Source organism: Eucalyptus grandis, chromosome 6, assembly GCF_016545825.1.
Source record: "Eucalyptus grandis isolate ANBG69807.140 chromosome 6, ASM1654582v1, whole genome shotgun sequence".
NCBI lineage: Eukaryota > Viridiplantae > Streptophyta > Magnoliopsida > Myrtales > Myrtaceae > Eucalyptus > Eucalyptus grandis.
In genome coordinates, this window is record NC_052617.1 from 49,051,992 (window position 1) to 49,078,789 (window position 26,798).

A 26,798-nucleotide genomic window follows, 5' to 3' on the forward strand; every position below is an offset into this window, starting at 1 on the left:
TGCCCCATATCCAAATTGTAATATAAATTTAAAGAAATTATGGAAAAAAATATGTGCCAACTCACGTGTCAATATGTTTTTTTTTTTTGTGAGTAAAAATTCAGTATTTGGGATTAAAAAAGAAGTGAACGAGCTGCAAAATTCAAATTAATACAAAAAAAGAAAAGGAAAAAGAAGTGATCATGCCTGGACAAACCTATTTTAGCTTGATTAAATTTTGTAACGAGCAACATGTAGACTTTTCCTAATCTAAAAATATATTAATTTTTCTAAATTTTTAAAAAAATTTAGATGGTGATAATAATAACATAAATGGTTCATGAACTTTAATATAATATATAATATTGTCCATAAACTTTAATTTTGTTCAATATGGTTCTTAGGCTTTAAATACTTGTTCAACTTAATAGCTGAACAATAAGAAAATACTCAATATTATCATTCATTTAATTCAAGCTTAGGGATAATATTAAATATTTTCATAATGAATTAAATTGAACATGTATCAAAAGTCAACGATCATATCGAATAAATTAAAAATTCAAGAATCACATTACTTATTAGATTAAAATTTGAAGATTATATTAAACAAATTAAAAGTTTAGAGGCCATATTATCCTATTGTGCCAAAATTTAGAGATTATTTTTACAATTTTGCTTGGGTAATATGGTAAATTTTGGCAGAAAAATATGCTCGGCGAAATTTAAAAGCTAATGACGTGGCGGAACAAGATCGTGGCGTCCGGTACTGTTTTCACGCGACTCGAGAAAACGCCTCGCACGCTGCCGGTTTCTCTCCTCCCTCTCTCTCGCGCGAAAAAAAAGGGGAGAGGTACAGAAAAAAAAGAAAAAAATCATCTTGATGATCGAGATCAGCCGTAGACGGCGGCGATGAAGCAGCGAACATGGCCGCACCGTACGGACAACCCCCGCTTCACCGCCCTCCCCTTCGACGGCTCCAGCGTCGACGACCTCGCCGCCAAGTTCGCCCGCCGCCGCCACCACCACCACCACCAGACGGACCGCTCCGCCTCCACCTCCGCCTCCAGCCGGCGCGTCCCGAAGCCGCCGCCGCCGCCGCCGCCGTCTTCGTCGAGACTGAGAAGCCCCGCCTCGCGCTGGAAGCTGGCCCCCGCGGGATCGCCGAAGCCCGCGCCCTCCCGCGACTTCGCGGGCCTGCCGTACGACGTGCTCGCGAGGATCGCCGCCTCGTTCACGCAGTCGAACCTCCGGGCGGCGTCGCTGGTGTGCCGGTCGTGGAACGAGGCGCTCCGGCCGCTGAGGGAGGCGATGCTGCTGCTCCACTGGGGGAAGCGGTTCAAGCACGGCCGGGGAGGGGCGGGGGCGAACTCGGAGAAGGCCCTCGACTCGTTCCTGAAGGGGGCGGCGCGTGGGTCCACGCTCGCCATGGTCGACGCTGGCCTAATGTACTGGGAGATGGGGAAGAAGGAGGCCGCCATCGAGTTGTATAGGAAAGCCGCTTCGCTCGGTGATCCGGCGGGGCAGTGCAATTTGGGGATTGCTTACTTGCAAGGTTAGGGTTTAGTAATTTGGTAGTTGCGCTGACCAATTATTGTCTCTTTGAGCTCAAGAAGATAAAGGGGATAGACTTTTATTAGTGTTTGATCTTGGTGATTGTTTCTTTGGTTTTTTTTGGTTAAGATTGCATCTGGGGACTTGTGATGTGATGAGATTAGAAGTAACTTTTGCTTCCCGACCATTTAGCAAGGCATTATTCCTCAGGAATGATGGTAAACGTCTAACTAGAAGGGCTTGGTGTAATTTGATTTTCCTGGTTTTAGAAAATTGAGATCATACTTGCTGTGAATAGAGGTCTGAAGGATTGCGAATGGCACATCGACTAATCGGGTTGCTGCTGAGAGTGATTTTCCCCATTTCCTTGAAGGAGATGGTTTTTAATGTATACTGAGCTAAGTGACGGCTCAAGTGCATGGTATGGCAAATGGGTTGTTGCTTTAATGCTCAGTGCGTTTGTGAACTCTATTATGTTTCAAAATTCCCTTCTTTCTGGGGATCACTCTGCTCATGATCTGCTTTTGTTCTTTTATCGCTTTAAATCATGGCTTCCTCTTGCGGTTCAGTTGCCAAAGCTTGTTATCCATCTTCTTATGATTACTCTGATGCTTGCAGTTGAACCTGCAAAACCTCAGGAAGCTATCAAATGGTTACAACTAGCTTCAGCAGCCGGCCATATCCGTGCACAATACCAATTGGCACTTTGCCTGCATCGAGGCAGTGGCCAGGATACTAATTTAGTGGAAGCGGTATGCTGCTTTTGTGTCTTTTGGCCTCCTTTTTAGGAAGGCTGTGTGGCTGCTTAAAATTCAAGGAAATTTCTTTTGCTTATGAGCTTCTAACATACTGTATAGCCACCTCTTCCCCCATCCTGAGCACAGTTTTGTCTAATGTCTATACATAAGTTTGTTGCTGCTTGCTTTCGAAATCCTAATTTTGAGTCTGTGCTTCGGTTGTCTGAAAACTTGGTGAATATAGCAATGATGGCGTTTGAATGTACTGAAGAATCAGATGTGGACATGTATTAATGCAGTGGAGGACTGGAGAATTTGATACTTGTAATAAGCCGCCTTCGGTCCTATTCTTTCATTGTATTTGAACATCATAGTACGAGTTAAAGAACCTTGGTGAATTTAGGTTGAAGTTTGCTAGTCCTTTCATTTTGCAATACTATGCCTGCAAATAGTTTGCGAGTGTCCATGATCAAAAAAGAGTTTGCAAGTATTGCAACAGAGCCACTGCTTTCTAATTATTTTCTTTTATCATTTTGTCGCTCTTAATTATCAGATTCTTTTATTATAGGCTAGATGGTATCTGAAAGCTGCTGAAGGTGGTTATGTGCGTGCCATGTACAATGTTGCACTTTGCTACTCATTTGGAGAGGGTTTTCACCGAAATCGGAGACAAGCTAGAAGCTGGATGAAGCGAGCAGCTGATCGTGGTCACAGCAAAGCTCAATTTGAGCACGGGCTGAGCCTTTTTTCTGTATGTGACAATCAGAGGAAACGCTGTTTTTATCATTTAACGTGATTAAGCTGCTAAATTTCATTTTGATGTTTCATTTTACAATTCTAATATGATGAATGATGTTGAGAATGGACATCTGATAACTGTATTATCAGTTTTTGCTTACTTGGACTTTGCTCTCTTAAGGGAATACAGAGACTGATGGGAGCTTTCTCACACCCTGCAGGAGGGTGAGATGCTGAAAGCTGTTGTATACTTGGAACTTGCTACTCGGGCTGGCGAAAGAGCAGCAGCTCACCTGAAGCATGTAATTCTCCAACAGCTGTCAGCACCATCACGTGATCGTGTAATGTTTCTTGCTGACAATTGGCGTGCTTTGCCTTCATCTCGCTGAGGTAGGTGTTATGAACTTAATTGTCCTTTCATTACCATCTACTGGCAATATATGGGGGCCTAAGTTATTGTTCTTTTATTAACATTTAGATGGATTCACAATAGTTACCTTAGCTAGTGGAATTTGGTAAACACGAGCTTGGAGTACATTGCTGTGGGGTCATCTTTCTTCACGTGGGATCGATGATGGCATGTACTGGAGATGGCTGAGCGATTCACCCTGAATGCATAGGTTGCAAGAAATCGAGATACAATTGATCTATGAAGAGCTGCAAGCTCTCTTATTTAATCATTTTAGTGACTATTGTCTCACATCATTTGCAGTACAATTATGTGATAGTTACTGATTCCACAAAAAAATGCAGATAAGGTAAATCGCATGCAATGGGCTCTTCTGTCGACTAAAAGTGTTGAGAGCAGAGGCGACAGTCGATTGCCCTTCAAGCTGTCTTTAGAATGTGTTATAAACTCATTTCCTGTTGCACTTTCTTCGGTGCTCATTTCTGATGCTCCCCATATTTGTCAGGTTCTCTCTAGGATTACAATCGTGGGCATCCAAGTTTCTGAGGGCAAATGGGACTATTATGGTGGACCTAGCTGCTGGTTGATGGCTTTCCTTGCTTGTGCTCCCTTACTGCACTGTGATGAAGCTGATCTTTGCTATTAGTTTCCAAAGCGTGCTTTATAGGAAGCGGACATATGGTTTGATGTAAGGAGGGTTGAAATCCACATGGAAACCCTCGCAGACTGTAAGACAGTTTGCCAACTCTGTAAAGTCATAAACAGACACAAGAATTCTTGCGAATGATGATAGTTGAAACCTGAAACTAGCAATCCGGTCCTCCGTCCAAATGTTCAATCTGGCTGCATGTTTTGAAGTGTTGCAAGTTTAGCCGCCTCCTGAAATCGATCACGAATCTGGTTGATGAATAAACAGAGCCTGTTCAATGATGAGCGGAGTCGTGGTCGACCCATACTGTGCCGAATCTTTTTGAGAACCTAATTGAATTATAACACTTAATAATGCTAATTTGACCCACTAAATTCTTATAGTAACGAATTTGACTTTAATAAAAAACTTGACCGGTTCTAGTTAAGCTCAAGATGAGCTCGTAAAACGCTCCTCTGGATAGGACCTTTATTTTTTTGCTTTTTTGCTCATTGATGCGGTAGAAACGATAGAAACCCACTCTGCAAACACGTCTGTGCGTATAAAAATCGGAAGAACCTGAAGTCCATGGACCTCCACAATCAATCTCTGAATTCCACGATCAGCAACAAGTTGTAATTCGTCTCGGAGAGCCCCGAGTTTCACCAGGATAGGCAAGGCAGAACCAATGCTTGGCATAAAGCCACAAATTGCATTGACCCTTGTGATCATGAAGAGCACCTCGAGCACCCGCTTTGCCCGGATTTAACAAAGCCGAGACGTCTGCATGTAGTTTAAACTGACTAGCAGGGGGAGGAGACCCCTTGAGATTCAAGGGTCTTGACTCTTCTTCGACTTTCTTCGACCGATTGCAAGTATGAGCAGAACGACTCCAAAAGCGGCAGCTTCACCTATAGTTATCTTAACATTAAATTCAGGTGTTTCATTACTGGAATTTGTTGCTCGAAGTTTATTGCAGAGGTCAAATGGGAACAAGAAGTTCCAGGGAAGGAGGAGTTTCATGCTGTTGCAGATGCTTTCTGTGCAGCAATTTAGTTTTTATCCATGCCTGAAGAGGTTCCATAAAGCGGATGGTCGCGTGTTGGTTTCTCTTGCTGGAAATTCTTGGCCAGCGAATCAAATGGGCCTTATGGCAGGAATATGCAAGGATGGGCAGTCCATTTCCTGGACCATCCTCAGAAGCTGATCCACAACAGCTTTCGCAGCCTGTGAAACTCGTCTTAAAAGGCCGCATGCCTAAGATCACCGGTCGGTTCGGCAGCTGTGATTATCTCCATTGGTGTCATGACACAAGTGTAGGCGACTCGTTGTCGTCTTTCTCAGAATTCACTCCCCCCAATCTATTACCGCCATTAGATAACAATCGTGACCGAGGGAACGTATACTTCGCTTGCCCAGATAAACTTTCTAATCGTATTCCAACAACGTCAACGACAGCAGAGGACTAACGGCATTCTACCTTGCCAAATCGACTCGAGCAATGGGATCGAACTCTGCCGTACTTGCAACCAACCGTGCCGCCTAACTCTGCACCCACATAGGCGCATCCCTGAGGACATTCACGACGAGAGGAATGCCGAGTTCACTCACCCTTTACCTACGACTTCTCGATGCGCGAGAATGGGAAAAAGATTGCGATAAAAGTGTCAATCCCAAAGAGTTTAATTCACACTCACACAGAGAGACAGACAGCAGTAAAAGATCGTGTAGTTTCCTTTTATTCGTATGAATTTCGACTTTTCTGTACATCATCTCTAACTGGGGAAAAAAATCACTAAAAAAACTCAAGAAACGACAAGCCAGAACAGCCTGACCCTGTGGTATTATCAAATCAAAAGAAAAATCAGTAAAAACTCCATCAAAAAACCATCGCCTCTGTCAGAAAAGTATGGAAGAAATTGGAATCGTCCTCCATTGCGAAGGTGTCCCAGCAGCCGTCGACGGAGTACGAGCAGCGAGCGTCGGGCTGAGCACCGGCGACCCATTCCGGCGTACTGGCCGCGCAAGATTGGGGCGCCGTCTTCTGCGGCCCCGCATCGACGCTCGGGCCTTCTTCGTTGCACGGACCCAAGATCGCCCCCGCCATCGCGACCCTCTTCTCCTCTTTCATCGCGGCCAGATTCCGCTTCGCGAGGTCGACCCGGTCGCCAAGAATGCTCAGGAGCGACCTCAGTTGGCTCTTCGACAAGTCTTTCAAGAGCCCTCCCTTCCCGCAGAGGCCGAGCTTCTTCTCCTTCTCCTTCTCCTTCTCCTTCTCCTCCCGGCCAGCGGATCTGTAGCGTTCGATGATGCGCCTGGCCTCCCCGCTATCCGGCGGCCAGACCTCCGGCGCAGTCGGGCGGTCGCCGCCGGCCGCCGCCGCCTCGGGAAAGACGACGACGCAGGTGTCGACGCCGCAGAGGACGGAGAACTCCCGGGCCTTCTTCATCAGGCCGTTCTTCCTCTTCTCGAACGCGATTCTGCGCGCTCTCGCGTTGGGCACGAGTCCGTGCGGCGTTTTGCCTCGACCCATGATGCCTCGATCGGACCGGAATTTCTCTTGATCGACGGGGAAAGAACAGAGCACAGCGAAGGGGTTTCGCAGATCTCTTGAGTTCAGCCGCAGAACGCGATGCTGGAGGCCGAACGCCGGCGATCTGGAGTGGAAGGATCTGTGGGGACCAGGTCGTCGGAGAAGGCGGGGGCGGCGGTCTCTGTTCTTGTCTGTAGCGAGAGCTGAACGCGCCCCGACCGTTGGTTCGAAATTTAGCGTATCCTTTCGTCGCTGAAGAGGAAATATCCCCTGTCGACCGTTGGAGTTTTCGAGGGTGTCTTTCCTGATGACGTCATTCGATGAACTAACGGCTAAGATTTTCTTAAATAAATAAAGAAAGAAAGAAAGTAGCACACGTGTCATTCGATCAAGCGTAGCTCGATCAAGCGTGCATTTTCACGTGTATATGGGAGTTTTGAATATGCCCTTATCCGTTGTGCATGCTAACCTTGTCTGCTTCGTGGCTCGCGCATTGTATCTCAGGAGCTAGAGGGGCAAAATGCCAATTTATCTTCTCAACTCTAGTTGTTGATGTCAAAAGGAGAGCCGATTCGATCTTCCTTTTCGCTTTTCGAAAGGATTTCGCAGTCTTTGCAATTTTCTGATGGGATCTTAATATCTTTAGAGTAATCTGAAGCCCATTTTGAGTGTTTGAATAGACAAGGTTGCATCTGATTTGTGGATGTTTCTTCGACTATTAACGTTGTGATTGTCAAATTTTACTTTGTGGACATTTGATGTGTTCTGTTTAGTTTGTTTAGGTCTTTGGATCAATGTACCAAGCAATTTATTTATGGTGTCCTTTCCAGAGATTGGGAGAAGCTTACATGCTTATTCATTCGAGTATTTCCACACTTGAGATTGTGGAGCGATCACTGAATCTTGCAGGTTGATTCTCTTCGTTCTCCTCTGTTTTCTAACTGCATAAACAATTGTATGAAACCCCCTATTTTTATCAAATGGCTTCTCAGTTGATGTTCATCGGAATCTGCTGTTTGGATTAGTGCATTTGAACTCACTTGTTGGTCATTTTTCACATTTCATGTATTGCTCGAATTCAATTCCTAATTCTCTCTTTCTGGAATTTGTTCTCAAAATTCAAACTTTCAGTCTTGTGGAAGAACTCAAGGATGTTGTTCATACGTTTGGCTTGTCTTAAACTCACGATTGCAAGTAAGTCAATCTTTTAGAGGCTTTAATTGGGTCAGTGAAACATAGTTAAAATTACATCTTTGCACTGGGGAAAGCAGGAGAAGAATGCCCTCATGGAAAACTTTCATGGCCGAACGGAGACTCGCTAAGATAAGGGCATTTAATTGGAAATTGTCCTATGATCAACGAGCGCACAATAGACCGTAATCTGCTGCAGGGGAAAGGCAGCCGAGGGGCATTTCCAAAAGAATCGGAACATCGATGCAATTGACTAGTTACAATTATATCATCAACTTTCTGTTATCCGAATCTCCATCATCAGCTGTGGAGGAAAATGATTCCACCTTGCTGCATGTCGTGGTTAAAATGGAGGAAGAAACACTAGTGGTAGATGGTGTCTCGGTGGCATCGGATTCCGGGGATCCTCTTCAGGGAACAGTTGCCACAAGAGGCCACTTATCGAGCGGAAGGGGACGGTAGTCACTTCTTTTATGGTTAATAATTTGAGTGACTATAGTGGCACATTGTTTGTGGGAGAAGGATTTGATAGTGACTAATTCCAAAGAGATTGCGGATTAGTTTAGTTGCATGGAACATGCTCTTATGTTGATTACGTTATGAGCATATGTGACAAATGATTGCCCTTTATGCTATCTTCTGAATGTATTATTACTAGTTTCATGTACAACTTTCTTCGATTGTCATTTCTGATGTTCCATGTGTTAGGATCTCTCAAGACTGGAGTCATAGAATCCGAGTTTCTAAGGGCAAAAGGGATATTATGATGGACCTAGTTGTTGGATGATGGCTTTCCTGCTTGGGCTCCCTTACCACATTGTGATGAAGCTGAGCTCTGCTCGTAGTTTTCCCCAACTGTGGTTTAAAGTAAGTGCATATATAGTTTGAAGTCTGCTTGAAACCTTCGCAACTTGTACAGTCATAAATGGTGATGGGAATTTTTATGGAAGATGATAGTTGAAACCTGAAACTAGCAATCTGGTCCTCCATCCGAATGTTCACTCCGGCTGCATGCTGAAGTCTTGCGAGTTTAGCCACCTCCTGAAATCAATCATGAATCTGGTTTTTGAATAAACAGAGCCTGTTCAATGTGGAGCACCAGCGGAGTCATGGCCAACAAATACTTTGCCATGCGGAGTTGTGGATGGGAGCCACCGGGACCGATGTTATTCCTGAAGCTGAGGTGAGGGTAAGATGTGCTAAGGAAAGTGTTACACAGTCACCCGATGTGTTCTTTGCCGCCCGCTTGACTACCTGTGGTGGTGTCGGGTTCACAAGGTGGTTGCGCTTGGCTAGGCACCCCCCACTTTTGTTCATCACCCTATGTGATTTCCCCCCTTTTTCTAGCAATCTCAAAAACTTGCCAGGAGTCTTTCTATTTTTTCCTAGGCACATGTCACGCCAAAAGGTTGCAACTAAAGGGCCATGCCTTTCCGCGAAAGACCTCCTACGATCGCTGGGATTCTTGATAAGACTTCGAACTTTTCAAGGGTGGGCGATACAGTAATTGAGCCAAATTCTAGAATTCTCCTGTCATTAGTGTTGGTAGTTGGTAGATTTGATGGTGTGATCTCATTCGCTGGATATAAAGTCGATCAATGGATGTAATCTGAAAGCCTCTAGTATAAGAAGGAGTGCCATCTCCCTCATTTGTATCAATCCAAACATTTCAACAATACAAAGACTCTTTTCTTTCCAAAGTTCTCTCTCTAGAAACTTTCTCGACGTTACAATCCAAATTGGTCTAGAAGTATCCACATCGCCACACGGTCACGATCCCAATCGATTAGCTTGTGACACACACAAAACACTCAATCCTAATTAATTATAACATGTTGGGCATTCCGAATCTCTTTTGAGAACCTAATTGAATTATAACTCTTAAGTAATGCCAATTTGACCCACTAAATTCTTAAAGCAATAAACTACCTTAATAAAAAATGGATAGAATTTTTATCTTCCACTTTTTTTTTCTCATTAATACAGTAGAAATAATGGAAACATTAGTCACCCGCTTGTGTGTATAAAATTGTAGAAAACCCTGAAGTCCATAGCCCGAGTCCATCTCCAAAAGCCCCGAGTTTTGCCGGGATAGGCAAATGAAACAATGCTTTGCATAGAGTCACAAATGCATTGACCTTCACGAAGAACACCTTGAGCACACCCTTTATCTGGATTCATCAAAGCTAGGCCGTCCGTATTTAGCTTAAACTAACTAGCAGGTGGGGGAGACCTTGAGATTCAAAGGTCTGAACTCTTTTTCGACCGACTGCAAGTATAGCAGAATGACTCCAAAAGTTGCAGCTTCCCTAAGAGTTCTCTTAACATTAAACTCAGGTGCTTCATCACTGAATTTTGTTGCTTTAAAGTGTATTCCATATAACAAATGAGAACGAGTTGCAGGGAAGGTGGGCATTTCAAGCTGCTGCAGATGTTTTCTGTGCAGCAATTAGATTCAATCTGTGTCTGAAGAGGTTCCCAAGCCAATGGTCGCTGAATTTCTCTGGTTTCTCTGGCTGGCAATCTCCTGGCCGGTGAACCAAATGGGCCTTATGGCAGGAACCCGCAAGGATGGGGTCCATTTCTTGGACTATTCTCAGAAGCTGATCCGCAACATCGTTCGCAACCAGTGAATGCGTCTTAAGTCGTACGTCTAGATCACTGTTCGGTCCAGTAGCAGTGGTTATCTCCATCGGTGTCACAATACCAAGTGTTCCGCAGCTCACCGTACATAAGGATTCAGAAAATACTAGATCTCCGCCTACACAAGCAAATTGTTGATAAAACTCCAAAATGGCATTTTCTTTTGACCCAATTTTTTTTTCTCAATTGAATTTGCTGAACAAAGCAATTCTTTCATCTTGGTTATCCTCCTAGTATTTCGAACATAATCTCTAGCGTCTCATTACGGCCAATTGATGACAAGACAAGCATGAACAAGAGAACATCAGCTTTGCTTGCCCAGATAAACTTTCAAATCATATTACATCATCGTCTTGAAATGGCAACATTGACGACAATGGGAAAAGTATCAAAAAAGTCATAAACCTATTGCATTGATACAAATTCAATCATAAATTTTTCAATCGGACAAATTCAGTCCTAAACCTTTTAATATTAGTACCAATTCAATTCATCCAGCCAATTTTAGTCGACTGATGCTAACGTGACAATTTTTATGATTTTTATTATTAATTTTTCAAATTTTTTATTAATTTTTTTCTTTTTTCTTTTATTTTTCATTTTCTTTTATGCCTTCTTCTTCGTGGTGGTGGTTGGCAAGCCTCCGGTGAGGCTTGTCGGCCACTGGGCAAGGGCCACAAAGCCCTCACCTGCCACCGGCGAAGGTTGTGGCCCTCGCCCGACCTCTCCCAAGGTCACCGGCAAGGCGGCTTCACCCGGATCTAGGCGAGGCCAGCCTCACCCGCGGCTGGTGAGGCCATGGGCCATCGCTAGGGGCGAAGGCGAGGGCCGCTAAGCCCTCGCTCGGCCTTGCCTAGGGTCTGGCCCTCGGCGGCCTTAGCCTAAATCGGATGAGGCCAACCTCGCCCTAGCCTTGCCTCGGGCGAAAGTAGCCATCGCCATGGCAAGGTAGAAAAGAAAAGAAAAATAATAAAAAAATTCAAAAAATAATAAAAATATCATAAAAATTATTACGTCAACATCCGGCCGACAACCACATCGGTGTCGACCGATCAAATTTAGTCAAATGAACTAAATTGGTATCAATATTAAAAAATTTAAAAATGAATTGGTCCAATTGAAAACGAATGGCATTTTACTTGGTGAAATCGTCTCGAGAGGGAATTGAACTCTGCCGTACTTGCAACAAACCGAGCCGCCTAACTGTGCACCCACATGGGCACATCCCTGAGGACATTCACGACGAGAGGACCGCCGAATTCAGTCACCCTTTACCTACGACTTCTGGATGCGCAAGAATGGGAAAAAGATAGTGATAAAAGTGTCGATCCCAGAGAATCAACTCACCCTCACAGACAGAGACAGACAAAGAGCAGTAAAAATCGGGTAGTTTCCCTTTTATTCATATGAATTTCAACTTTTCTGTACATCATCTCCAACCAAAAAAAAAATCAGTAAATCTCAAGAAACGACGGGCCAGAACAGCCTGACCCTGTGGTATTATCAAATCTGAAGAAAAAATCAGTAAAAACTCCATCAAAAAACTATCGCCTCTGTCAGAAAAGCATGGAAGAAAGTGGAATCGTCCTCCACGGAGGGAGTGACCCAGCAGCCGTCGACGGAGTACGAGCAGCGAGCGTCGGGCTGAGCACCGGCGACCCATTCCGGCGTACTGTCCGCGGATGCTTGGTCCGCCGTCTTCTGCGGCACCGCGTCGACGCTCGGGCCTTCTTCGTTGCACGGACCCAAGATCGCGCCCGCCCTCGCGACCCTCTTCTCCGCATTCATCGCGGCGAGCTTCCGCTTCGCGAGGTCGACCCGGTCGCCAAGAATGCTCAGGAGCGACCTCAGTTGGCTCTTCGACAAGTCTTTCAAGAGCTCCCCCTTCCCGCAGAGGCAGAGCTTCTTCTCCTTCTCCTTCTTCCGGTCAGCGGATCTGTAGCGTTCGATGATGCGCCTGGCCTCCCCACTATCCGGCGGCCAGACCTCCGGCGCAGTCGGGCGGTTGCCGCCGGCCGCCGCTGCCTCGGGAAAGACTACGACGCAGGTGTCGACGCCGCAGAGGACGGAGAACTCGCGGGCTTTCTTCATCAGGCCGTTCTTCCTCTTCTCGTACGCGATTCTGCGCGCTCTCGCGTTGGGCACGAGTCCGTGCGGCGTTTTGCCCCGACCCATGATGCTTCGGTCGGACCGGAATTTCTCTTTGAAAACAACAGAGAAAAGAAGAGAGCACAGCGAACGCCGGCGATCTACGATCTGTGGGGACCAGGTCGTCGGAGAAGGCGGCGGCGGTCTCTGTTCTTGTCTGTAGCGTCTGTAGCGAGAGCTGACCGCGCGCCGACCGTTGGTTCGAAATTTAAGGTATCTTTTCGTCGCTGAACAGGAAATATCTCCTGTCGACCGTTGGAGTTTTCGAGGGAGTCTTTTCTTGATGACGTCATTCGACGAACGATCTGGAGTCCTTTCTTAATTACGGCTAAAGATTTTCTCAAATAAATAAGAAAAAAAGGAACACACGTGTCAGCTCGTTTTCTATTATTTTATTTTCTCCGTTCCGTTCTTCCTTCTCCTCCTTATCCTCCTCTTTTCCGACCTCCTCGCACCCGCAGAGAGCCTCGCCGGAGTAGTAGGAGCGGCAAGCAGGAGCGAAAGACGAGAGTGGTGATGTCTACTTTGCCGGATGCTGAATTAGTCAATGCCCTTCGCTCCCAAATACATTCTCTTCTGATGAGAGTCAACGTACTTCTCTCTCTCCGTCCCCCTCTCTCGCGCGCGCCCGCCATTGGAAACATCAAGGAATGTCTACTTCGCCAGATGTCTGTGATCGCCAAATGCGTGAAATTATCCGGGAATTGGCTCGAAGAATCCCGGGTCTGAGCAAACGGAGAATTTCATTTCAAGCATCAAGCTTGCTACTGTATGGGTCTTAGGCCAAAGTGCGAGTTCCCCTGAAGCTTAGCTCGATCAAGCGTGCATTTCTCACATGTACGTGGGAGTTTAAATATGCCTGCATAAGTTGTGCATGCAAGCCTTGTCGGCTTCGCGGCTTGCACATTGCATCTCAGGAGCTACAAGAGCAAAATGCCAAGCTTTCTTCTCGACTCTATAGATGGTGCTGTCGAATGGTAATCCGATTCGACTTTCCTTTGCTTTCCGAGAGGATTTCGCTGTCTTTGCAACTTTCTGATGGGATCTTAAAGAAGAGTAGCCCAAAGCCGGTTTTGAGTGTTTGAATAGAGAAGACTGCATCTGATCTATGGGTGTTTTCTTCGACTGTTAGTGTAGTGATGTCAAAATTTACTTGATTGACATTTGATGTGTTCTGATTTGGGTCTGGAATAATTGTACCAAGCAATTTATTTATGGTTGTTCGTTCAAGTATTTCTATGCTGGAAATTGTCAAGCGATCACTGAATCTGGCCGGTTGATTCACTCCGTCCTCCTCTGTTTTCCTATTGCAGAAACAATTGAGTCGTGGGCATGAGCTGGAGAGATATGTGAATTTGCGGCGAAAGCATTTTGGCTAATCTAGAAACGGAGATGGAAGTGGCGATAGTCTTTCAGTGACTTTCATCACTTCCAACACGATATTCCAGAGGTTATTTCTTCGTTCTCATGGGTTCAAGTTCGTTCATTTTGCTATGTTCCGTAGGTAGGAGTCTGACTTCTGAACTTGGGCTCCTACAAGACTTGGCATCAAGCAGTATCGCCAGTCAATATGTCTCTGAATCATTTCCGTCTTCCAGGGGCATGAATCTTAGGAGCTATTATGCAAATCCCCTATCTTTGTGAGATGGCTCCTCAGCTGATGTTCATTGGAATCCGCTTTTTGGATTAGGATTTGAGCTTGCTCGTCTGTCGTTTCTCATGTTTCATGTATCGCTCCAGTCTGGTTCCTGATGCTCTCTTTCTGGAGTCTCTCATCAAAGTTCAAACTTTCTGTTTCGTGGAAGAACTTGAGGATGTTGTTCATACATTTGCCCTGTCTTGGACTCACGATGGCAAGTAAGTCGATCTTTTAGAGGCTTTAATTGGGTTAGAGCAAAACATGGTTAAAATAACATCTTTGCACTGGGGAAAGGAGGAGGAGAAGGCCCTCATGGAAAACTCTCATGAACAGAACTGGAGACTTGCTGAGATGAGGGCATTTAATTGGAAATTGTCCTGTGATCGACAAGGGCGCAATGGACCATAATCTGCTGTGGGGGAAAGACTGCCGAGGGGTATTTCCAGAAGAATCGGAACATCGATGCAATCACCTAGTATCATCAAGTTTCTTCTATCCGAATCTCCATCATCAGCTGTGGCCTAAACTCATCAGATGAAAACGATTTTATCTTGCAGGTCATGGTTGATATGGAGGAAGAAACACTGTTGGTGGATGGTGTCTTGGTGGCGTCGTATTCCGGGGATCCTCTTCAGGGAACAGTCGCTGCAAGAGGCCAACTTATTGAGCTGGAGATGAGGGCAGTCCCTTCTTTCATGGCTAATAATTTGAGTGACTATAGGGGCACATTATTTGCGGTACAATTATATGATGGTGACTAATTCAATTCCAAATAAATCGTGGGTAAGTTTAATTGTATGGAATAGGCTCTCCTGTACAGCTCATTGCCCTTTATGCTATCTTTCGAATGGATCGTTAACTCATTTCCTGTACAGCTTCCTTCGATTCTCATCTCTGGTGTTTCAAATGTGCCAGGCTCTCTCTAAAACTGGACTCAGAGCATCCAAGTTTCTGAGGGCAAAAGAGCTATTATGATGGACCTAGTTGTTGAATGTTGGCTTACCTGCTTGTGCTCCCTTATTGCAATATGATAAGTTGAGGTCTGCTAGTAGTTTTCCCTGATCGTGTTTTACAGTAAGTGGGTAATAGGTATACGGTTTGATGTCAAGGGGTATTGAAGTCCACTTGAAACCCTCGTGGCTTGTAAGGTCATAACTGGTCATGGGATTTTTTTGTGAATTATGACAGTTGAAACTTGAAATTTGCTCATCCAAATGTTCAAACCGGCTACATGTTGAAGTCTTGCGCATTTGGCCTTCTTTGATCTGTTCAATGATGAGCGGAGTCATGAACAACACATACAGTGGCCAAAGCAGAGTTGTGGTGGTGATGGAACCACTAGGAATTGATGTAATTCCTGAAGCTGAGAGGCTGTAAGATGCGCAGTGGGAAAGTTTAATGCGATTGCCTAATCTTTCTCTCGCTCTCCCCGCAAGATTCTTAGGCAAAAAGTAAATCTGTTTCACTTTAGTAATACAAATTATCTGTTATCATCACTCAACGGCAACCCTTGTGGATATTACTATTACTAGTACTACTCTATCATCATCATTGTTTCGACAAAACTTTTCAGTCTTAAATTAGAAATATTGGTCTGCTTATTATATGAATTAATTTATGTGTTAAAAGACAGACTGAGTTTTAATCAGAGTAAATAATAATGGGTAAATAGTGCAGCAAGGACATCCGTGGATGTGCAGGTGTGGGAGGTGGAGAGAACAAAGAAAACAAGAAGAAATAGTCCGGACAAAGAGAGAGGAAAAGAAATTGCGACAGAAAAAGAGTTCAAAATCTCGGGAAATTTCAAGGAATTGGCGTTGGCGCTCGTCGTCGATTTGGTGATACACCACGTCTTCCGAGTCTTGATGGGTTCCTCTTTGGATTTCGCAAGTCACCCACATCTACCGTCGTTAGAGGGGCAAATCAATCTTCACATGATCGAAGCTCCGAAGCCGCAGAAAACGGTGGACATCCGGATGACATAGCGGCTGACATTCTACTGCAAGTACCGGCAAAATCGGAGCACCCTTCGTCAGGTCCTACTGAAACCTGCGGAACATGCGGGTGTTAAGAGCAGTGCTCTGTTCTTGTCCGTTTAGTTTTACTGAATTTCCTTCATGAACTGCTTGTAGATCCTGTTTTACCTTATCTTTTCAAGCAGTAAGTGAGGTGCATAGGACAGCCAACGGGTTTTACTTGGTAAAAACAGTGGTACAACTTCCTGCTATGACATCGAATCATGGACAGGGCGCATTGGCGGGAGTCGAGGTTGATTTCTTCATTGCAGGGGAGACTCTGAGCTTGGAGCTTTCATCTCTTGCAACACCGGAATAACATGAGACCTCGACCATCTGTCCAAGATTCGACTCGGGACTCAACATTAGGGTTCAAGTAGGATAGCCGAGGTAGAACCAATGATTCGCGTAAAGCACAAGCCCATCAACCCCATAAACATCTCCAACGACAACATTGACTACATCTAAGGGCTAATGGGCATTCTCCCCAAGTTCGCTCACGACGATTCGGAATGGGAAAAAGATTACGATGAAAGTGTCAATCCCAGATAATCAACTCACGCTCACAGACAGAGACAAAGACAGAGCAGTAAAAATCGTGTAGTTTCTCCTTTATTCATGTGAATTTCAACTTTTCTATACATCATCTCCAACCGGAACCAAAAAAAGAAAAGAATCAGTAAATCTCAAGAAACGACAAGCCAGAACAGCCTGACCCTGGGGTATGTATTATCAAATCAAAAGAAAAAAACAGTAAAACCCCCATCAGAAAACGATCGTCTCCGTCAGAAAAGTGCGGAAGAAAGTGGAATCGTCCTCCTCCATTGCGAGGGTGTCGCGGCAGCCGTCGACGGAGGAGTACGAGCAGGAGCGTTGTTGGCCTGAGCACCGGCGGCCCATTCCGGCGTACTGGCCGCGCAAGCTTGGTGCGGCGTCTCCTGCGGCACCGCATCGACGCTCGGGCCTTCTTCGTTGCACGGACCCAAGATAACGCCCGCCATCGCGACCCTTTTCTCCGCTTTCATCGCGGCGAGCTTCCGCTTCGCGAGGTCGACCCGGTCGCCAAGAATGCTCAGGAGCGACCTCAGTTGGCTCTTCGAAAAGTCTTTCAAGAGCTCTCCCTTCCCGCCGAGGTCGAGCTTCTTCTCCTTCCGGCCAGCGGATCTGTAGCGTTCGATGATGCGCCTGGCCTCCCGCTATCCGGCGGCCAGACCTCCGGCGCAGTCGGGCGGTCGCCGCCGGCCGCCGCTGCCTCGGGAAAGACGACGACGCAGGTGTCGACGCCGCAGAGGACGGAGAACTCCCGGGCTTTCTTCATCAGGCCCTTCTTCCTCTTCTCGTACGCGATTCTGCGCGCTCGCGCGTTGGGCACGAGTCCGTGCGGCGTTTTGCCTCGACCCATGATGCCTCGATCGGACCGGAATTTCTCTTGATCGACGAGAAAAGAACAGAGCACAGCGAATGGGTTTCGCAGATCTCTTGAGTTCAGCCGCAGAACGCGATGCTGGAGGCCGAACGCCGGCGATCTGGAGCGGAAGGATCTGTGGGGACCAGGTCGTCGGAGAAGGCGGGGGGGCGGTCTCTGTTCTTGTCTGTAGCGAGAGCTGAACGCGCGCCGACCGTTGGTTCGAAATTTAAGGTATTTTTTCGTCGCTGAAGAGGAAATATCTCCTGTCGACCGTTGGAGATTTCGAGGGTGTCTTTCTTGATGACGTCGTTCGACGACTTAATTACGGCTGAGATTTTCTTGAATAAATAAAAAAGAGAGCGCACGTGCGAGTTCGTTTTATATAATATGAAACATGAGGCAATGTCCACTATCGCCAGATGTCTGTAATCGCCAATTGCGATAGCCGATAGGATAGGATTTCGTTTCAAGCATCAGCTCGCCGTCGGTCGTGGGCCAAAGCGCGACTTTCCTGAAGCTTAACTCGATCGAGCGTGCATTTTTACGTGTATACGGTAGTTTTAAATGTGCCTTCATAAGTTGTGCATGCTAACCTTGTTCGGCTCTGCGCTCGCGCATTGCATCTCAGGAGCTAGAGGAGCAAAATGGCGAAGCTTTCTTCTCAACTCTCTAGATGTTGCTGTAAAAAGGTAAGCCGATTCGATTTCACTTTTGCTTTCAAAAGGATTTCGTTGTCTTTGCAACTTTCTGATGGGATCTTAATATCTTTAGAGTAGCGTGGAGCCAGTTTTGAGTGTTTGAATAGACAAGATTGCATCTGATCTATGGGTGTTTTCTTCGACTATTAACGTTGTGATTGTCGAATTTTTCTTGATGGACATTTGATGTGTTCTGATTAGTTTTTTTTTTTTTGGGCATTCTAGATCAATGTACCAAGCAACTTATTTATGGTGTTTCTTACCAAAAAAAAAAAAAAAAAAAAAAACTTATTTATGGTTTCCTTCCGGAGCTCGGGAGAAGCTTACATGCTTGTTCATTCGAGTATTTCCATGCTTGAGATTGTGGAGTGATCATTGAATGATGTAACATCCCTTAAGCTTGTTCATTTGAGTATTTACATGCTTGAGATTGTGGAGCGATCATTGAATTTGTAACATCCCGGGCCTCACTATGTAATATATTGTCCGCTTTGGGTCACCACGGTCTTTTGCGTTACACAGATTAGAGGGACTCAAGTCTTATAAGCTAACCAAGACCTCCCTCCCTAGGTGATGTGGGACCCAAGCCTTATAAGCTAACCAAGACCTCTCTCCCTAGGCGATGTGGGATCCCTAGGTGATGTGGGACCCAAGTCTTATAAGCTAACCAATACCTCTCTCCCTAGGCGATGTGAGATCCCTAGGTGATGTGGGACCCAAGCCTTATAAGCTAACCAAGACCTCCCTCCCTAGGCGATGTGGGATAAGAGAGGAGACTGTCACACTCTCCACCTCTTAACAGAAGAGTAAGCTAACCAAGATCTCCCTCCCTAGGCGATGTGGGACAAGAGAGGAGGCTGTCGCAGAATAGTAAGCTAACCAAGACCTCCCTCCCTAGGCAATGTGGGACAAGAAAGGATAGCATTCTTGCTGTGGTCCCACACGCGGTCGGGAGTCGGCTCTGATACCACTTGTAACATCCCGTCAAAACAGCATTCTTGTTGTGGTCCCACACGCGGTCGAGAGTCAGGCCACGTGCCACTTGTAACATCCCTGGCCCCCCGGTAATATTGTTCGCTTTTGGTCACCCGTCTGGCGCTGAACGAACCACTCATCCACAAATGCGGTCTTTTTCCCCTTACGACTTTAAAACGCGTTACACAATTAGAGGACCCAAACCTTAAGCTAACCAAGACCTCCCTCCCTAGGTGATGTGGGACAAAAGAGGAGGTTGTTACACTCTCCACCTCTTAACGACGATGTGGGACAAGAGAGGAGGCCGTCACACTCTCCACCTCTTAACAGCGATGTGGGACAAGAGAGGAGGCTATCACACTCTCCACCTCTTAACAGAAGAGTGTCCTCGCTGTGGCCTCACGAGTCCTGCACCGACGTCAGAACATTATTATTGTTGTGGTCCTGAATGACCTCTTAACAAAAAAGCGTCATCGCTGTGGCCTCACGGGCGTCAGAACAGTATTCTTGTTGTGGTCCCACACGCGGTCGAGGCTCCACCTCTTAACAGAAGAGCGTCCTCGCTGTGGCCTCATAAGTCCTACACGGGCGTCAGAACAGCATTCTTGTTGTGGTCCCGACCGACCTCTTAACAGAAGAGTGTCCTCGCTGTGGTCCCACATGCGGTCGGGAGTCGGCTCTGATACCACTTGTAACATCCCGGGCCCCACTGTGTAATATTGTCGACTTTGGATCATCCGTCCTGGCGCGGACGAACCGTCATCCCAGCCACGGTCTTTTCCAAATTAGAGAGACTCAAGCCTTATAAGCTAACCAAGACCTCCCTCCCTAGGCGATGTGGGACAAGAGAGGAGGCTGTCACAGAATCTTGCAGGTCGATTCTCTTCGTTTTCCTCTGTTTTCTAATTGTAGAAACAATTGTACGAAACCCCCTAGCTTTATCAAATGGCTCCTCAATTGATCTTTATCGAATCCGTTTGGATTAGCATTTGAACTCACTTGTTGTTCATTTTTCACATTTCATGTATTGCTCCTATTCAATTCGATTCTCTCTTTTGGAATTTGTTCTCAAAATTCAAACTTTCGATTTTGTGGAGGAACTCAAGGATGTTGTTCATATGTTTGCCCTATCTTAAACTCACGATTGCAAGTAAGTCAATCTTTTAGAGGCTTTAATCGGGTCGAAAACATAGTTAAAATTACATCTTTGCATTGGGAAAGCGGAGAAGGATGCCCTCATGGAAAACTTTCATGGCCGAACTTGAGACTTGCTAAGATAAGGGCATTTAATTGGAAATTGTCCTGTGATCAACGACGCGCAATGGACTGTCTGCTGCAAGGGAAAGGCAGCCGAGGGGCATTTCCAAAAGAATCGCAACATCGATGCAATCGACTAGTTACAATTATATCATCAAGTTTCTGTTATCTGAATCTCCATCGTTAGCTATGGAGGAAATGTAGAAAATTTATTTACATAAACAACTAATCAATCAAAAAGAAACGGATCCATGTATGATTGTAAAACACCGAAATCAATAAACACGGCGGAATTAAAGCGTACCTGTTTGAGCCATTGCTTTACTTGAAGTAAATAGATCAATTTGATAACCGAATCTATCTAATGCCAAATCTTCCTCTCTATGACCTATTTTAGTATAGCAGCTTCCAATGAGATTAAAGCAACCAATATGTATAATCTACAATTTTATAGGCTAGAGAAGGAACCTAGTAAACTCTAATCAACAACGTGTCAATTGAGCCATTCCCATTACGAGTTTTAGTTAAACACAATTACCTACACTTTGCTACTCAACTTGGCTTGTTATTAATAAATGCCAATACCCAATTCAATCAGATCACTGTAGGGTTATACAAATATTGAAATATCCATTAACCCAATTATTTAAAATAGAAAATCAATTAATTAATGTAAGCCAATATTATAGGAAATTTCCAACAAGAAAATGATTCCACCTTGCTGCAAATCATGGTTAAAATGGAGGAAGAAACATCGGTGGTAGATGGTGTTTTGGTGGCGTCGGATTCCGGGGATCCTCTTCAAGGAACAGTTGCCACAAGAGGGCAACTTATCGAGCGGAAGGGGACGGTAGTCACTTCTTTTATGGTTAATAATTTGAGTGATTATAGTGGCACATTGTGTGTGGTAGAAGGATTTGATAGCGACTAATTCCAAAGAGATTGCGGATTAATTTAGTTGCATGGAACAGCTTTTATGTTGATTACGTTACGAGCAGATGCGACAAATGACTGCCCTTTATGCTATCTTCTGAATGTATTATTAACTAGTTTCCTGTACAACTTTCTTCGATTGTCATTTATGATGTTCCATGTGTTAGGCTCTCTCAAGACTGGAGTCATAGCATCCAAGTTTCTAAGGGCAAAAGGGATATTATGATGGACCTAGTTGTTGGATGATGGTTTTCCTGCTTGGGCTCTCGTAGTTTTCCCCAACTATGGTTTAAAGTAAGTGCATATATGGTCTGATGTCAAGAGGGTATGAAGTCTGCTTGAAACCTTCGCAACTCGTAAAGTCATAAATGGTGATGGGAATTTTTATGGAAGATGATAGTTGAAACCTGAAACTAGCAATCTGGTCCTCCCAATGTTCGCTCCGGCTGCATGCTGAAGTCTTGCGAGTTTAGCCGCCTCCAGAAATCAATCATGAATCTGGTTTTTGAATCAACAGAGCCTGTTCAATGGTGAGCACCAGCGGAGTCATGGCCAACAAATACTTTGCCATGCAGAGCTGTGGATGGGAGCCACCGGGACCGATGTTATTCCTGAAGCTGAGGAGAGGGTAAGATACGCAAAGGAAAGTGTTACGCAGTCGCCCAATGTGTCTCTCTACCGCCCGCTCAACCACCTGTGGCGGTGTCGGGTTCACAAGGTGGTTGCGCTTGGCTAGGCATGGCAACTACCCAGTGAGTGAGTGTTCATCACCCGATGTGATTTCCCCCCCTTTTTTTCTGGCAAACTCAAAAACTTGCCAGGAGTCTTTCTATGTTAATCTATTTTTTTTTTTTCATAGGTACATGTCACGGCCAAGAGGTTTCTGCAACTAAAAGGGCCGCGCCTTTCCGCGAAGAACCTCCTACGATTGCTAGGACAAGACTTCTTCTGAAACTTTCTAAGGGCAGGCGATACGGTAATTGAGTCAAATTCTAGAATTCTCTTATCATTAGTATTGGTAGTTGGTAGATATGATGGTGAAGGTGGTTATGTGCGTGCCATGTACAATGTTGCACTTTGCTACTCATTTGGAGAGGGTTTTCACCGAAATCGGAGACAAGCTAGAAGCTGGATGAAGCGAGCAGCTGATCGTGGTCACAGCAAAGCTCAATTTGAGCACGGGCTGAGCCTTTTTTCTGTATGTGACAATCAGAGGAAACGCTGTTTTTATCATTTAACGTGATTAAGCTGCTAAATTTCATTTTGATGTTTCATTTTACCATTCTAATATGATGAATGATGTTGAGAATGGACATCTGATAACTGTATTATCAGTTTTTGCTTACTTGGACCTTGCTCTCTTAAGGGAATACAGAGACTGATGGGAGCTTTCTCACACCCTGCAGGAGGGTGAGATGCTGAAAGCTGTTGTATACTTGGAACTTGCTACTCGGGCTGGCGAAAGAGCGGCAGCTCACCTGAAGCATGTAATTCTCCAACAGCTGTCAGCACCATCACGTGATCGTGGAATGTTTCTTGCTGACAATTGGCGTGCTTTGCCTTCATCTCGCTGAGGTAGGTGTTATGAACTTAATTGTCCTTTCATTACCATCTACCGGCAATATATGGGGGCCTAAGTTATTGTTCTTTTATTAACATTTAGATGGATTCACAATAGTTACCTTAGCTAGTGGAATTTGGTAAACACGAGCTTGGAGTACATTGCTGTGGGGTCATCTTTCTTCACGTGGGATCGATGATGGCATGTACTGGAGATGGCTGAGCGATTCACCCTGAATGCATAGGTTGCAAGAAATCGAGATACAATTGATCTATGAAGAGCTGCAAGCTCTCTTATTTAATCATTTTAGTGACTATTGTCTCACATCATTTGCATTACAATTATGTGATAGTTACTGATTCCAAAAAAAAATGCAGATAAGATAAATCGCATGCAATGGGCTCTTCTGTCGACTAAAAGTGTTGAGAGCAGAGGCGACAGTCGATTGCCCTTCAAGCTGTCTTTAGAATGTGTTATAAACTCATTTCCTGTTGCACTTTCTTCGGTGCTCATTTCTGATGCTCCCCATATTTGTCAGGTTCTCTCTAGGATTACAATCGTGGGCATCCAAGTTTCTGAGGGCAAATGGGACTATTATGGTGGACCTAGCTGCTGGTTGATGGCTTTCCTTGCTTGTGCTCCCTTACTGCACTGTGATGAAGCTGATCTTTGCTATTAGTTTCCAAAGCGTGCTTTATAGGAAGCGGACATATGGTTTGATGTAAGGAGGGTTGAAATCCACATGGAAACCCTCGCAGACTGTAAGACAGTTTGCCAACTCTGTAAAGTCATAAACAGACACAAGAATTCTTGCGAATGATGATAGTTGAAACCTGAAACTAGCAATCCGGTCCTCCGTCCAAATGTTCAATCTGGCTGCATGTTTTGAAGTGTTGCAAGTTTAGCCGCCTCCTGAAATCGATCATGAATCTGGTTGATGAATAAACAGAGCCTGTTCAATGATGAGCGGAGTCGTGGTCAACGCATACTGTGCCAAATCTTTTTGAGAACCTAATTGAATTATAACACTTAATAATGCTAATTTGACCCACTAAATTCTTATAGTAACGAATTTGACTTTAATAAAACTTGACCGGTTCTAGTTAAGCTCGCTCAAGATGAGCTCGTAAAACGCTCCTCTGGATAGGACCTTTATTTTTGCTTTTTTGCTCATTGATGCGGTAGAAACGATAGAAACCCACTCTGCAAACACGTCTGTGCGTATAAAAATCGGAAGAACCTGAAGTCCATGGACCTCCACAATCAATCTCTGAATTCCACGATCAGCAACAAGTTGTAATTCGTCTCGGAGAGCCCCGAGTTTCACCAGGATAGGCAAGGCAGAACCAATACTTGGCATAAAGCCACAAATTGCATTGACCCTTGTGATCATGAAGAGCACCTCGAGCACCCGCTTTGCCCGGATTTAACAAAGCCGAGACGTCTGTATGTAGTTTAAGCTGACTGGGAGGAGACGCCTTGAGATTCAAGGGCCTTGACTCTTCTTCGACTCTTCTTCGACCGATTGCAAGTATGAGCAGAACGACTCCAAAAGCGGCAGCTCCACCTATAGTTCTCTTAACATTAAATTCAGGTGTTTCATTACTGGAATTTGTTGCTCGAAGTGTATTGAAGAGGTCAAATGGGAAAAGAAGTTCCAGGGAAGGTGGAGTTTCATGCTGTTGCAGATGCTCTGTGCAGCAATTTAGTTTCTATCCATGCCTGAAGAGGTTCCACAAAGCGGATGGTCGCGTGTTGGTTTCTCTTGCTGGAAATGTCCTGGCCAGCGAACCAAATGGGCCTTATGGCAGGAATATGCAAGGATGGGCAGTCCATTTCCTGGACCATCCTCAGAAGCTGATCCACAACAGCTTTCACAGCCTGTGAAATTGTCTTAAAAGCCGCATGCCTAAGATCACCAGTCGGTTCGGCAGCTGTGATTATCTCCATTGGTGTCATGACACAAGTGTAGGCGACTCGTTGTCGTCTTTCTCAGAAGTCACTCCCCCCAATCTATTACCGCCATTAGATAACAATCGTGACCGAGGGAACGTATACTTCGCTTGCCCAGATAAACTTTCTAATCGTATTCCATCAACGTCAACGACAGCAGAGGACTAACGGCATTCTACCTTGCCAAATCGACTCGAGCAATGGGATCGAACTCTGCCGTACTTGCAACCAACCGTGCCGCCTAGCTCTGCACCCACATAGGCGCATCCCTGAGGACATTCACGACGAGAGGAATGCCGAGTTCACTCACCCTCTACCTACGACTTCTCGATGCGCGAGAATGGGAAAAGGATTGCGATAAAAGTGTCAATCCCAAAGAGTTTATCTCACAGTCACAGAGAGACAGACAGAGCAGTAAAAGATCGTGTAGTTTCCCTTTTATTCGTATGAATTTCGACTTTTCTGTACATCATCTCTAACTGGGGAAAAAAATCACTAAAAAAAAACTCAAGAAACGACAAGCCAGAACAGCCTGACCCTGTGGTATTATCAAATCAAAAGAAAAAATCAGTAAAAACTCCATCAAAAAACCATCGCCTCTGTCAGAAAAGTATGGAAGAAATTGGAATCGTCCTCCATTGCGAAGGTGTCCCAGCAGCCGTCGACGGAGTACGAGCAGCGAGCGTCGGGCTGAGCACCGGCGACCCATTCCGGCGTACTGGCCGCGCAAGCTTGGGGCGCCGTCTTCTGCGGCCCCGCATCGACGCTCGGGCCTTCTTCGTTGCACGGACCCAAGATCGCCCCCGCCATCGCGACCCTCTTCTCCTCTTTCATCGCGGCCAGATTCCGCTTCGCGAGGTCGACCCGGTCGCCAAGAATGCTCAGGAGCGACCTCAGTTGGCTCTTCGACAAGTCTTTCAAGAGCTCTCCCTTCCCGCAGAGGCCGAGCTTCTTCTCCTTCTCCTTCTCCTTCTCCTTCTCCTCCCGGCCAGCGGATCTGTAACGTTCGATGATGCGCCTGGCCTCCCCGCTATCCGGCGGCCAGACCTCCGGCGCAGTGGGGCGGTCGCCACGGGCCGCCGCCGCCTCGGGAAAGACAACGACGCAGGTGTCGACGCCGCAGAGGACGGAGAACTCCCGGGCCTTCTTCATCAGGCCGTTCTTCCTCTTCTCGAACGCGATTCTGCGCGCTCGCGTTGGGCACGAGTCCGTGCGGCGTTTTGCCTCGACCCATGATGCCTCGATCGGACCGGAATTTCTCTTGATCGACGAGAAAAGAACAGAGCACAGCGAATGGGTTTCGCAGATCTCTTGAGTTCAGCCGCAGAACGCGATGCTGGAGGCCGAACGCAGGCGATCTGGAGTGGAAGTATCTGTGGGGACCAAGTCGTCGGAGAAGGCGGGGACGGCGGTCTCTGTTCTTGTCTGTAGCGAGAGCTGAACGCGCCCCGACCGTTGGTTCGAAATTTAGCGTATCCTTTCGTCGCTGAAGAGGAAATATCCCCTGTCGACCGTTGGAGTTTTCGAGGCTGTCTTTCCTGATGACGTCATTCGATGAACTAACGGCTAAGATTTTCTTAAATAAATAAAGAAAGAAAGAAAGAAGCACACGTGTCATTCGATGAAGCGTAGCTCGATCAAGCGTGCGTTTTCACGTGTATATGGGAGTTTTGAACATGCCCGTATCCGTTGTGCATGCTAACCTTGTCTGCTTCGCGGCTCGCGCATTGCATCTCAGGAGCTAGAGGGGCAAAATGCCCATTTATCTTCTCAACTCTCTAGATGTTGATGTCAAAAGG

General features: G+C 45.7%; 1 protein-coding gene and 2 long non-coding RNA genes across 10 annotated transcripts; all 3 read left to right on the top strand.

The window, feature by feature from the left end:
- The first annotated feature begins 746 nt into the window (after window positions 1-746).
- LOC104414148 (F-box protein At1g70590) lies at window positions 747-23,902 on the top strand. Of its 4 annotated transcripts, XM_039315145.1 has the most exons (6): window positions 747-1,534; window positions 2,152-2,285; window positions 2,839-2,866; window positions 22,529-22,683; window positions 22,892-23,060; window positions 23,585-23,902. In XM_039315145.1, the coding sequence occupies exons 1-5, from the start codon at window positions 892-894 to the stop codon at window positions 23,057-23,059; spliced, it is 1,128 nt and encodes a 375-aa protein (XP_039171079.1). In that variant the 5' UTR covers window positions 747-891; the 3' UTR covers window position 23,060; window positions 23,585-23,902. The 4 variants fall into 4 exon arrangements, with proteins under 4 accessions (XP_039171079.1, XP_039171081.1, XP_010023476.1 ...); XM_039315147.1 differs by lacking the exon at window positions 23,585-23,902 and having other exon boundaries at window positions 22,852-23,035; XM_010025174.3 differs by lacking the exons at window positions 22,529-22,683; window positions 22,892-23,060; window positions 23,585-23,902 and adding exons at window positions 3,230-3,398; window positions 3,923-4,255 and having other exon boundaries at window positions 2,839-3,021.
- Window positions 12,939-15,434, top strand: LOC104414146. Of its 5 annotated transcripts, none has more exons than XR_005551954.1 (4): window positions 12,939-13,537; window positions 13,874-14,674; window positions 14,757-14,982; window positions 15,115-15,434. It is a non-coding gene; the product is annotated as an uncharacterized LOC104414146 (long non-coding RNA). The 5 variants fall into 5 exon arrangements; XR_005551955.1 differs by having other exon boundaries at window positions 13,874-14,417; window positions 14,494-14,982; XR_719992.3 differs by having other exon boundaries at window positions 12,940-13,537; window positions 13,874-14,064; window positions 14,159-14,982.
- On the top strand, window positions 17,581-18,575 carry LOC120294716. The gene is made up of 3 exons (XR_005551957.1): window positions 17,581-17,853; window positions 18,251-18,311; window positions 18,546-18,575. It is a non-coding gene; the product is annotated as an uncharacterized LOC120294716 (long non-coding RNA).
- Window positions 23,903-26,798: the final 2,896 nt, after the last annotated feature.

What these genes read in the sequence shown, in the direction of transcription:
- LOC104414148 (XM_039315145.1), top strand. Translation starts at nt 892, where the DNA reads ATGAAGCAGCGAACATGGCCGCACCGTACGGACAACCCCCGCTTCACC. An exon ending in GTATCTGAAAGCTGCTGAAG is followed by an intron (nt 2,867 to 22,528) that starts GTGGTTATGTGC and finishes ATGATGGTGAAG; the next exon opens with GTGGTTATGTGCGTGCCATG. An exon ending in ACGGGCTGAGCCTTTTTTCT is followed by an intron (nt 22,684 to 22,891) that starts GTATGTGACAAT and finishes CACACCCTGCAG; the next exon opens with GAGGGTGAGATGCTGAAAGC.